The 13,592-nt window shown below is 37.3% G+C and overlaps 1 protein-coding gene across 1 annotated transcript in view; it reads right to left on the bottom strand.

The window, feature by feature from the left end:
- The window catches only part of SLC2A13 (solute carrier family 2 member 13), a 526,379-nt gene that overhangs the window by 111,404 nt on the left and 401,383 nt on the right, over positions 1-13,592 (bottom strand). Inside the window, exon 7 of the mRNA XM_019960789.2 lies at positions 3,867-3,992. Within this exon, the coding sequence (XP_019816348.2) occupies positions 3,867-3,992 (126 nt within the window). The remainder of the gene's footprint in view (positions 1-3,866; positions 3,993-13,592) is intronic.

Genomic DNA, 13,592 nt, shown 5'->3' with positions numbered 1-13,592 from the left:
ATTGTATGTATATACAGTTTGCTTATCCATTTGTCTGTCAAGTAGCATTTGAGTCGCTTCCAACTTCTGGCTATTGTGAACAATGCTGCTGTTTTTTATGTTATTCAAATAAAACTTCAAGACCTTATTTTCAATGCTTTTGGATGCATACCCAAAATGGAATTATTAGATGACATAATTCTATCTTAAAATTATGTAAAAACCGCCACACTGTTTTCCGTAGTGGCTGCACCATGTTATATTCCTATCTACAGTGCATACAGTTTCCAATTTTTCCACATCTTCCGCAACAATTATTGTTTTATTTTTCTTTGTTATTATTTTTTTATCCTAAGGCATCTGAGATAATACTTAATTGTAGTTTTGACTTGCATTTCCCTAATAATTAGTGCTGCTGAACAGTTTTTCATGAGTTTTGTCATTTGTATATCTTTTTTGGAGAACAGGGATAAACAAAAAACTTTTTGATTAAAATATAACAGGCTTTCCCGGTGGCTCAGTGGTAAAGAATCCATCTGCAATGAGGAGATGCAGGAGATGTGGGTTCAATCCCTGAGTTGGGAAGATCCCCTAGAGGAGGGCCTGGCAACTCACGCCAGTATTCTTTCTTAGAGAATCTCATGCAAAGAGGAACCTGTCAGGCTACATACAGTTCATAGGGTGGCAAAGACTTGGACAAGACTGAAGCAACTGAGCACATACACTCACATGGAAAAGCATACTGATTGACAAAGTTTTATTTCAAATTAATTGTAGTTAATTATAAGGACAAATGCTTTTCATTATGCTGAGATAAAAATCAGCATACTCTTTATCACGAATGGTATTACCCTTCTATCTGGTGTTTTTCAGGAAACAGCTACAACTAGAGATTCTTTGCAGCTGAAGATGGAGAAGCTCTATACAGTCAGCAAAAACAAGACCTGGAGCTGACTGTGGCTCAGATGATCAGCTCCTTATTGCAAAATTCAGGCTTAAACTGAAGAAAGTAGGGAAAACCATTTGGCAATTCAGGTATGACCTAAATCAAATCCCTTATGATTATACAGCGGAGATGATGAATAGATTCCAGGGATTAGATCTGGTAGACAGAATGCCTACCAGAAAAACTATGAAAAAACAGAACAACTATGGATGGAGGTTTGTAACATTGTACAGAAGGCAGTGACCAAAACCATCCCCAAGAAAAAAATATGCAAGAAGCCTTCTTATGTGAATAATGCAAAGAAACAGAGGAAAACAACAGAATGGGAAAGAAAAGAGATCCCTTCAAGAAAATTGAAGATAACAAGGGAATATTTCTTGCAAGGATGGGTACAATAAAGGACAGAAAAGGCAAGGATCTAACAGCAGCAGAAAGGATTAAGAAGAGGTGGCAAGAATACACAAAAGAACTATTCAAAAAAGGTCTTAATGACTCGGATAACCATGATGGTTTGGTTACTCACTTAGCCAGACAACCTGGAGTGTGAAATCAAATGGGCCTTATAAGGATTACCACAACAAAGCTGGTGGAGGTGATGGGATTCCAACTGAGCTATTTCAAATCCTAAAAGATGTTGCTATTAAAGTGCTGCACTCAGTATGCCAGCAAATTTGGAAAACTCAGCAGTGGCCATAGGACTGGAAAAAGCATTTTCATTCCATCCCCAAAGAAGGGTAATGCCAAAGAATGTTCAAATTACTGTAAAGTTGTGCTCATTTCACATGCTAGCAAGGTAATGCTCAAAATCCTTCAAGCTAGTCTTGAAGTATGTGAACTGAGAATTCCAATACTTTGGCCACCTGATGTGAAGAGCTGACTCACTGGAAAAGACCCTCATGCTGGGAAAGATTGAAGGCAACAGGAGAAGGGGGAAGCAGAGGATAAGATGGTTTGATGGCATCATTGACACAATGGACATGAGTCTGAGCAAACTCTGAAAGATAGTGAAGGACAGGGAAGCCTGGCGTGCTGCAGTCCATGGGATCGCAAAGCATCAGACATGACTTGGCAACTCCAACAACAGAGATCTGTGATTATGTCATCACATTGCCTCAATACTTGTTCCCAAAACATCTATAAATAGTATATCTTGAATAGGAATCCAAGGTAAAGGTAGATTTTTCCCTGAAAATTCCATTCTAGGTAATTGCATAAAACCTATCAACAAAATAAACAAAATTATAATGAATGCTATTTTATCTACAATTGGAGAATCTGTTGTAGGAATTTTTCATGATAAACACATCCTGCATTTTTTGTTTTCTTTGTAGGATAGATTGAGGTAACCCAGCATGGTGACCAAGCTAAGAGGAAGATTGCTACTCAGCAAAGAGAAGAGTGAGAAAATCTGTTTTCTTTCTCAGGTGGGAGGTAAAGATTTTTAGGTTATTATTCTATTAATAATATTCCACAAGCATAAAAGTTTCCTGTATATTTTGTTTAGTTCTTTGTATTTTTCCTACTTGGGTATTATCTAGTTTCACTTTTCTCTAGTAGTGGGTGTAGCCCAGGATTAATGGTACAAAAATATAAATAAAATCTAAAATACGTGTAAATAAAAGAAATAATACACATTTCTATTAAAAAGTTGTAAAGTTTGTTAGTTGCAAAAAGAATAAAACTCTTATTTTGAGACCACCAACCTATAGACCTTCTTGTGAGAAAGAGATAAACATAATTTTAGTGTCCCCATAAGTTTTTAAATGAATTCTAAGAAGTACAGGAAACTACAAACAGTTTGAAACTGTTCATAATTCAAACTGTTCATAATTCTTGACTAGAAACTTTTAGGCTTCTTCTATTGAAAAAAATCAAAAGGATTAAAACTATAAAGTATTACATTCAGAAATAATTAATCAATTAACTTCCTAATAAATCTTGACTAATGAAAGGCATACACTAGATGTTTTTAAAAGAAGCTCTTTCAAGTTTTCATTTTAAGTAATAATTGTATTTCTTTTACATATTTCTTTTTAATCAGTGTATTTAAAATATGATCTGGATTTTCACTCAATATCATATAATTTACTACTATTACTTTGGAATAATTCCATAATAAAATGATTAATGAGAACAGCATAATTATTAATTATGATACATTATGCTTTCTGGCTCCTAGGAGATATAAGCACTTTATTACAGATTTCATTGCCTTCCCCAGTATTAGGAGGCAGACAGCATGAGAGCATGGTAATCTTTTTTTGAGAATTTAAAATGCAAAAGCCATGTCAAATAATATTTACATGTTTCTGTATCCATGAATATGAATGTTAGCTCATAAATATGGGATATTTGTTCTACACAAATGTTTCATTTATGTGCCTACTCTAAACCAATGGGATCTGTCATAAAGAGAAAGATTCACAGTTTCTCATACATGTCCATAATTACCAGCTTTATCCTTATTTTGTTTAATTTCTCTGACTTCCAGAAACGTACAATATGAATTAAAGAATTTAAAATGATAGTAATTCACTGTGACTTCACAATTTTATGTCTTTCACTTAAGTTTTAGAGTTTGGAAATTATTGGTATAATTAAAAAATACCCAGTGGGAGAAACTACCGTGGCAATATTTAGCGATGCTTGCCTCAAGGTCCAGACTCCTGTAACTTATTAGAACAGAGTTGGGTCTGGAATTTGGATTTCCTGAAGTCTAGGCTTGAGTTTATTTGCTAAGTTTGTGAAGCATACAGTTGGAATATTTCTACCCACTCTCATCAGAATACGTTGCAAAGTATTGTAAAGAACAAAGATTCTTTAAAAGAAGACCAATTTAAAAGAAGTAGAGTGTGTAAGTGCAGTCATTCTGTAAGTTTAAAAATAAGTCTCAAGCTGAAATTTTATTGTATATTCTTATGGTATGTAGTGAGCAACATACCTGCCCCAGGCTGCCTCATTTGTGGATGCTTTATTAACTGGAACACAGGAAGAGTCGATGACGGTTGATTTATTCATCTGATAACAGAAACCGCAGTCTGGATCCAACATACATTCATTACAGTAACTGTAAAATGAAACGAGTTGTAGTCATGTTAACAGAGACAACTGATGCTCAGCACACACTGTATTCTATGCGCTCCCCTGCATTTTCCACTCTACTCTGCAGTAAGCTTGGGGCCATGTGACTCTGTTTGGCTCTGGCAAACAACTTGTGATAAGGCAGGTGAGAACTGGCTGATATCTTCCATCTCCCCCTACTCTGGATGTAGCAACTTTGGAAACCACTTTGAAATGTAGGTGGACTGGATGTGCAATATTGTATGTAGAAGAACTCCAGTCTGCCAGCAGCAAATATACTTTTGCTTTCCTAAGCCACTGAGATTTTTTACCAGTGTACGGACTGGTCCATTTTGAACCAGCTGCTGCTGCTGCTACTAAGTCACTTCAGTCGTGTCCGACTCTGTGCGACCCCATAGATGGCAGCCCACCAGGCTCCCCCGTCCCTGGGATTCTCCAGGCAAGAACACTGGAGTGGGTTGCAATTTCCTTCTCCAATGCATTAAAGTGAAAAGAGAAAGTGAAGTCACTCAGTCGTGTCCGACTCTTAGCGACCCCATGGACTGCAGCCCACCAGACTCCTCCATCCATGGGATTTTCCAGGCAAGAGTATTGGAGTGGGGTGGCATTGCCTTCTCCGTTTGAACCAGCTACCTGGTTCCAAACTGTACCAAAGCATTTACTTCTCTTAAATGTTTCCATCATGTACCATATCTTTTAAAAAATGGAATTTCTTCCTAAAATAGATCATGAAATAGAAAATTCAAAGAATGAAAAAAAATTACATCTAGAGCAAAAAGTTAAAAAATAAAAATGCCACCACCTTAAGAATGGTCAGAGTTAACATCCTGGGGGATACTTGTACTTTTAATAAATATATATTGAAAATCAACTATGTTGTATGCTTAATTAAAAGAAGTTGTAACCTTTAAAAACTGCATAAATTTTTCTGAAAAAGAGAAAAGAAAAAAGGTTGGTATAGGCAAAAAGGCTAACTTTTCCCATCCATTGGTTGGATTACAGAGCCATTACCAACTAATTATCACTCACCTAACAGCAATATCCTAACTTCAGGAAAATTTTAAAGAGGCAAAACCCTTTAGAGGGCAGGATTTTCCAACATAAGCCAACAGTGTGCTTGTAGAATAAGTCTCCTCACTGTCATACTATTTGCCAGACAAACCTGGAACACTTTATACACAGTAGGCACCTATAAGGTATGGAGACCCTAAGATGAATAAATTAAAGTTCCTGCTCTGCTCCTTGGTAGATAAAAGGCAAGGATTAGAAATAGCTATACCTTCTAATAATGATGATATGATAGAAAAAAGAAATACTCTAAAGGCAGAGACCTGATTATTTGCCTGTAAGAATGGGGGATAATTTCAGAGATGATATTTGAGCTGGATCATAAGAGAAATTTACCAGGGAAAGAAGTAGAGAGAAGAGTATTTCAGGGAACAACTTATTACATAATTAAAGATAAGTCAGTACAGATTTATTAAATATCTGCTTTGTACAAGTAATTACACAGTGGGATGTGGGAGAGAAATAGGGTAAGAACTAATGCAAGCTATCTGAAAAAGACATGAATCATCAAAATCAAAATACTTCTTTGATGCATTTAGCTAAATGGAAAAGACTGGCATTGTTTAAAACTTAGACCACTGCCATTCTGTCTGTAAATCTTTACAAATAGTCTATTTTTAATGAGACTTTCAGTTCAGTTCAGTTCAGTCGCTCAGGTGTCCGACTCTTTGCAACCCCATGAATCACAGCGCGCCAGGCCTCCCTGTCCATCACCAACTCCCGGAGTTCACTCAAACTCATGTCCATCGAGTCAGTGATGCCATCCAGCCATCTCATCCTCTGTCGTCCCCTTTTCCTCCTGCCCCCAATCCCTCCCATCATCAGGGTCTTTTCCAATGAGTCAACTCTTCTCATGAGGTGGCCAAAGTACTGGAGTTTCAGCTTCAGCATCAGTCCTTCCAATGAACACCCAGGACTGATCTCCTTTAGGATGGACTGGTTGGATCTCCTCCAGTCCAAGGGACTTTCAAGAGTCTTCTCCATGTTCAAAAGCATCAATTCTTCGGTGCTCAGCTTTCTTCACAGTCCAACTCTCACATCCATACATGACCACTGGAAAAACCATAGCCTTGACTAAATGGACCTTTGTTGGCAAAGTAATATCTCTGCTTTTTAATATGCTATCTAGGTTGGTCATAACTTTCCTTCCAAGGAGTAAGCGTCTTTTAATTTCATGGCTGCAATCACCATCTGCAGTGATTTTGGAGCCCCCCCAGAAAATAAAGTCTGACACTGTTTCAGTTGTATACTAAAAGCAAAAAAAAAAAAAAAAAGAGGTCTTTCAAAGCCTACCAAAAGATCAATATACTTTAGAAAGGTGATACAGTATTGTGAACCTAAAATTGTCCACACCTATGATAAACAGAATAAAATAGAAATCATGAGAGGTACTCTGAGCTTCTGGCTTTAAGAACTAGACTAGGCTAATTTGGAAGGGAAGATCATTCCTACTAGTATTTTGTTCGTTTATTCTGCCCATATGAAGTAGAATTAAAACCCCTGATGGTTTCAGTGGCTTTAAATGATAATTATTTGGGAAATGTCAATTCACCCATTTGTAGAGAAATAACTATTTAAATTTTTTGAAAAATACTTATTTCCCATAAAAGGCCCCAAACCAGTTTCCTATTGCATGTGCATGTCAGACATACGAGGCATTATCCATAATGCTTCACCTCCTCCATCACCTTTTCAAACATCAACTCTGACCACGACCTCCAATTATTCTATCTTCCTTACTAGCAGATCATCTGCTCTGCCATGATCATTTATTTAACAAATACAATATATTACACTTACTCTGTGCCAGGCACTATTCTAGGAGCTGGGACTTGTTAGTGAATAAAAATGATGTTGACTTGTATACTAGACCTTGTGACAACCTCCAGTTAATTGATTTGCTCCCTATTCATTAGCTCTTTCCTTTTTTTCTCTTTTTGATTTTTAAAAAAACTTTATTGGTGTATAGTTCATTTATAATTTGTGTGGGTTTCTGGTGTACAGCAAAATGACTCAGTTATACATACACATATATTCTATAGGCCATTACAGAATATTGAATAGAGTTTGTTGTGCTGTAAGTAGGACTTTATTAATTATCTATTTTATATACAGCAGTATGCATATGTCAACCCGAATCTCCCAATTTATCCCTTTTCCCCTTATGAGAGGGGTGATTTTTATTAAAAATTTTTTTTTACATGTACACCATTTTTTTAAATAGTAAAATATGTTCATCAGTTTTCATATCAATCGCTAGACTAAAAATAAAAGATAATTATAATTGAAAGCCATATGGGAACATGATTAACCTAACAATATAAAATAATTACATATAGTTTGGGGGGTCAAGCAGAGTGATGTGGTGAGTGGAAATACATACACACATGTTTTCATCTGCCCAGGCAGTCTATGTCTTTGGTTGGTACATTTAATCCATTTAAATTTCAGGAAATTATCAATAGTTACGATCTTATTACCATTTTCCTAATTGTTTTGGGTTTATTTTCTGTTGGTATTTTCCTTCTCTTGTGTTTCCTGCCTAGAGAAATTCCTTTAGCATTTGTTGTAAAGCTGGTTTGGTGGTGCTGACTTCTCTTAACTTTTGCTTGTTTGGAAAGCTTTTGATTGCTCCATCAAATCTGAATAAGAGTCTTGCTGGGTAGAGTATTCTTGATTGTAGGTTCCTCCCTTTCATTACTTTAAATATTTTGTGCCAATTCCCTTCTGGCTTATACAGTTTTTGTTGAGAAATCAGCTGGTAGCCTGATGAAAATTACCTTTTATGTTATTTGTCATTTTTCCCTTGTTACTTTTAATATTTTATCCTTGTCTTTAATTTTTGTCTTTGATTACTTTGTGTCCTTTATCTATATTCTGTTCTGTGGCAGTGATTTCCACCATTCTGACCTCCAGGTCATTTATCTGTACTTCTGCCTCAGTTACTCTATCAATTCCATCTCATGTATTATTCACTTCTCTTTGTTTGTTCTTTAGTTCTTGTAGGTCTTTGGTAAACATTTCTTGCACCTTCTCCATTGTTTCCCAAGATCCCGGATCATCTTCACTATCATTATTCTGAATTCTTTATCTAGAAGGTTGCCTATCTCCATTTCATTTAGCTGTTTTTCTAGGGTTTTATCTTTTCCCTTCATCTGGGACATAATTTTCTGCTTTTTCATCCTGATTTACTTTCTGTAATGTCTTTTTTGTTCCAGCTGCTGTGGGACTGTGGTTCTTCTTGCTTCTTCTGTCTCTTCTCTGGTGGAGGAGGCTGAGAGGCTTGTGTAAGCTTCCTGATGGGATGGACTGGCAAAGGAAAAAACTAGGTCTTGCTCTAGCAAGTGGGGCATTACTCAGTAAAACTTTAATCCAATAATATGTTGATGGCTGGTGTTTCATTCCCTTCTGGTACTTGTTTGGCTTGAGGGGACCCAGTTCTGGAGTCTATGGGTTCTATGGTAGGGTTAACAGTGAACTCCAAGAGGGTTTACACCAAGGGAGACATTCCTGGCCTGTTGCTGCCAGTGGCCCTGTCCTTGTGGTGAGGCCTTGCCAATCCATGCCTCCACAGGAGACCCTCCAACACTTGCAGGTAGTTTTGGTTCAGTCACCTGTGGGATCACTGCTCCTTTCCTCTGGGTCTTGGTGCACACAAGATTTTGTTTGTACCCTCCAAGACAGGAGTCTGTTTCCCCCAGTTCTGTGGAAGTCCTATAGTCAAATCCCACTGGTCTTCAAGGTCAGATTTGCTGGGGACTCCCAGTCCCATTGATAGATCCCTAGGCTGGGAACCCTGATGTGGGGTTCAGAACTTCTAAGAGTGGGAGAACTTCTTTGGTGTTATTGTTCTCCAGTTTGTGGGTTACCCACACTGCAGATATGAGATTTGATTTCATCATGATTGTGCCCTTCCTACCATCCTGCTGCGGCTTCTTCTTTGTCTTTGGATATGAGGTATCTTTTTTTGGTGGGTTCCAGAGTCTTCCTGTCAATGGTTATTCAATAGCTAGTTGCAATTTTGGTACTCTCACAGGAGGAGATAAATCTACATCTTTCTACTCCACCATCTTGAACTGGAAGCAAGCTTTTTTTCCTTTAGTTCTGTCATTAACTTGCTTATTGCCCATGACTCATCATTTCAATATCCTAAAATTCCCTGCCTATTTATCTTCTTATCTCACCCATCTAACTATTATATGAATGTCAACCTTTGCCTTTTCTGTGCCTTTACACACATACCCAACGCAACTGAAGGAATTACACAGCAGGGCAGATCAGTAGTTCCTCTATACCATACTACTACCAGCCTCAACAGGATCCTCAATAGCCTAAAATTCTTAATAGTTTTCCCTAGTCAACTCCATTGGAGGACTGTTTCAACCATTTGGCACAAAAACTATTCCTCAGATCTCCAAAGCTTCATTTCTCTTTACTCTCTGCAAAGGAACTCACCTCAAGTTTAATAGAGAAAACAGATGAAAGTGGCAAAAATGAGAAATTTATAACTTTATAGCAAACCATTCTATTAATACTTTCCTATTTGTAAAGAACCCGTCTGCCAATGCAGGAGGAGCAAGAGACTCAGGTTTGATTGCTGGGTCAGAAGATCCCCTGGAGGAGAGCATGGCAACCCACCCCAGTATTCCTGTCTAGAGAACCCCCAGGACAGAGGAGCCTGGTGGGTTATAGTCCATAGGGTTGTCTGTCCAAAGAGTCAGACACAACTGAAGCAACTTAGAAGGCACGCACACACTCCAGTTACAAGGAGAAGCCGTTCTTCTCAGCTAAGGTCATCTGGACTTTCATCCATTCAATCTCCTCAGGGCATCTCAGACCTGATTATTGTCCCTTCTTTCTCTTACGATAGAGCATTAGATTTTTGATTTTGATATCTTTCTCCTTTTAAATGTAGGCATTTATAGCTATAAATTTCTCCCTAAGCACTGCTTTAGCTGCATCCCATATTTGGTGGAGTATATCTTCATTTTCACCCATCTCTAATTATTTAGCAATTTTCCTTGTAATTTCTTCTTTGATCCACTGGCAATTGAAGAGTGTGTTATTTAATTTTCACATGCTTGTGAATTTCCTAGATTTCTTTATTTGTGATTTCTAATTTCACCCAATTGTGATCAGAGAACATATTCTGTATGATTTTAATCCTTTTAAAATTTACCTAGGCTCATTTTGCAGCCTAGCATATGACCTATCTTAGAGAATGCTTCTTGTACACTTATGAAGAATGTGTTATTCTGTTCTTGGGTGAAGTATTCGCTCAGTGTTTGTTAGATTTAGATGGTTTATAGTTAATATACTAATCTTATAACATCATAACCTGTTGGTTTCTAACCACTTAACTTTGCCCACATCCTGGAAATAGTAATCTGGAACAGGAATCAGTAAACTATGGCCCTTGAGACAAATATAAATCAGCCCATTTTAAAAATAAAGTTTTACTGAAACATAGCAATGTCCATTTGTTTACTTATCTATGAATGCCTACAACTTAAAGGGCAGAGCTGAGAAGTATAACAGAATCTATATGGCCTGCAAAGCCACAGATATTTACTATCTTACCCTTTACAGGAAGTTTGCTGATCCCTGACCTAAACCACACATATAGATTTTTCATTCCTTTCCTCAAGATTTCTTTCTTATTTCTAGAATAACTGTTCTTTTCCCCAGAGATCTCCCACACTCCTTTCTTCCTGACACTTCACTGACTTCACAGGTTTGAGTCCCTCTCTGTCAGACTTTCATGTTAAACCACGTTAACCACCAGACCCTGAACGTTTTTGTATTTAGATTCTATTGCCTATAAACTTTTATGTCTGGTTCTTTCTAACCATCTTTGTTCTTACTTTCTATATCTAAATTGCTCTGCACTGGTGGAGAATTAACATAACCAGGAATACTGGTAACACTATACATGCACAGTGTACAGCTGAAGCTGGATCTTCACTGCTGCAGGGAAACGTCTATGCTATGCTATGCTAAGTCACTTCAGTCGTGTCCGACTCTGTGCGACTCCATAGACGGCAGCCCACCAGGCTCCCCCGTCCCTGGGATTCTCCAGGCAGAACACTGGAGTGGGTTGTCATTTCCTTCTCCAACGCATGAAAGGGAAAAGAGAAAGTGAAGTCGCTCAGTCGTGTCCGACTTTTAGCGACCCCATGGACTGCAGCCTACCAGGCTCCTCCGTCCATGGGATTTTCCAGGCAAGAGTAATGGAGTGGGGTGCCACCTGCTCTCAATCTCACAACTGATATCCCAAATGCCCACAACTTTCCTCCAATCCTAATCCTTATTCCCTCTTACAAATCTTTTAGATTTAGGTCTTTCTTGCTTCCCAGTAAAAACTGAAGGGATTAGGAATGAACATTTTCAACTTTAAATTCAGACTGAACCAAGATATCTATAGTCACAGCTATCCTCACCTCTTTTCCCCCAGGCTCTGAAAAAGAATTGTTCGTTCGAAGGTCAGCATTCTATTAGAACTTTTAATCTTACTCCCCTTGGCCTTTACTGGACCAACACTTTATCCCATTGGTTATTTTCTTCCCTTTATACATTCAGTCCTCTCCTAGAACTTATCCCATAGTTAATATGAGGCTTTTCTATATTAAAAAAAAGCATGGAAATTATCTTTTTGTACTGCTTCACATCAGTTCATAGAGGTCAGTCAATTTCATCAATCAGTGTTCAATTTCATCACCATCTCAGGGTGTGGGCCACTGTTTGGGAACTGAGGTTTGCTGACTCATCTGGACTGTAGAGTCTCTCAGACTCCTGGAGGCAGAGTATGATTTCCTACCATTCCCTTATCCTTGACCTGGAATATATATTTTTCATCATATGGACTATCTTATGGCAAAATTCTCCCAAATGTAACATTTTTAACTTGGACTTGACATTTGGAAGATAACTCAAAACTTTAAATATCCTGGGGAATCTGCTAATTGACCTTTTACAGAAAGCATATATCATAACTGTGAGTTTAACAAATAGGATTGAAAAAAAGGGACAATTTCTAGAAGTGGTTATTTTTTATTCATGATTTGCTCTTTAATGCTTTCTTGAATATGACCTGATAAATTTACATGAAATTTCCTAAATATAAAAGCTTAGAATTTAAATATATTATTACAAAATCAGTGCTCATAAAAATATTCCAATAATAGATTAATTTTTTTTTTTTTTTTTGGTAAAAAACAGACTTATATCTTAGGCCCTATTTGTCCCCTTTCACAGTATGACCTGGAGTGAGTCCTAAATTCTGGACTTCAAGTTTTCCATCCCAAGAGCACATGATCTCTAAGAACCCACCTGGCTGCATGACTCTACATGAAAGGAAAAGACAGAAATGTATATACTCTCATTCTAAACTCACACGAACTTTAACAGTGTAAAACATATTAGGATGCCATCTCACAAATATTTACTCTTACATATTTATTTCAAGGGCAGAGATTGTAAGTGTGCCTTACTTTAAGAAAGTGTTTTTTAAAAAGAATTGGTAAATTACATAAAATAGAGATTCCTCTCTTTTAATACAAAATATTTTAAATCTCCTCCAAGTAAATATGTAGTACAGATGATGGTGATGACTTTCATTTTTTCTCTGTGCATACCTCTACTATAGAATTTACAAAGTTCTTTACTGACTGGTTTGCAAGGACCCAAGGGAAAAAGTCATGTTTACCAACTCTGCAACTGCAGAATCTCATTGTAGCCTAGATACCCAATGCATGTTTATAGAAAGAATCAAATGATGATAGAAGGCACACTGTAGTTTCATTAATCTGTTTCTTCTCATTAATGAAAAATTTTTTGAGGGTGGGTAATTAGGAATGAATATCTGAGATATTTTGGTAAAGAAATTAAAACAACGTAAAACCAATTGTCAATAAATCAATAACCAATAAATAATCAATAAATCAATAACCAAAAAAATCAATAACCTCAGATATGCAGATGACACCACCCTTATGGCAGAAAGTGAAGAGGAACTAAAAAGCTTCTTGATGAAGGTGAAAGAGGAGAGTGAAAAAACTGGCTTAAAACTCAACATTCAAAAAACGAAGATCATGGCATCTGGTCCCATCACTTCATGGGAAATAGATGGGGAAACAGTGGAAACAGTGTCAGACTTTATTTTTCTGGGTTCCAAAATCCTTACAGATGGTGACTGCAGCCATGAAATTAAAAGAAACTTACTCCTTGGAAGGAAAGTTATGACCAACCTAGATAGCATACTGAAAAGCAGAGACATCACTTTGCCAACAAAGGTTCGTCTAGTCAAGGCTATAGTTTTTCCAGTGGTCATGTATGGATGTGAGAGTTGGACTGTGAAGAAAGCTGTGAGCCGAAGAATTGATGCTTTCGAACTGTGGTGTTGGAGAAGACTCTTGAGAGTCCCTTGGACTGCAAGGAGATCCAACCAGTCCATTCTGAAGGAGATCAGCCCTGGGATTTCTTTGGAAGGAATGATGCTAAAGCTGAAACTCCAGTACTT

Source organism: Bos indicus, chromosome 5 (genome assembly GCF_029378745.1).
Source record: "Bos indicus isolate NIAB-ARS_2022 breed Sahiwal x Tharparkar chromosome 5, NIAB-ARS_B.indTharparkar_mat_pri_1.0, whole genome shotgun sequence".
Lineage (NCBI taxonomy): Eukaryota > Metazoa > Chordata > Mammalia > Artiodactyla > Bovidae > Bos > Bos indicus.
This window is presented reverse-complemented; position numbering and strand designations above follow the sequence as displayed.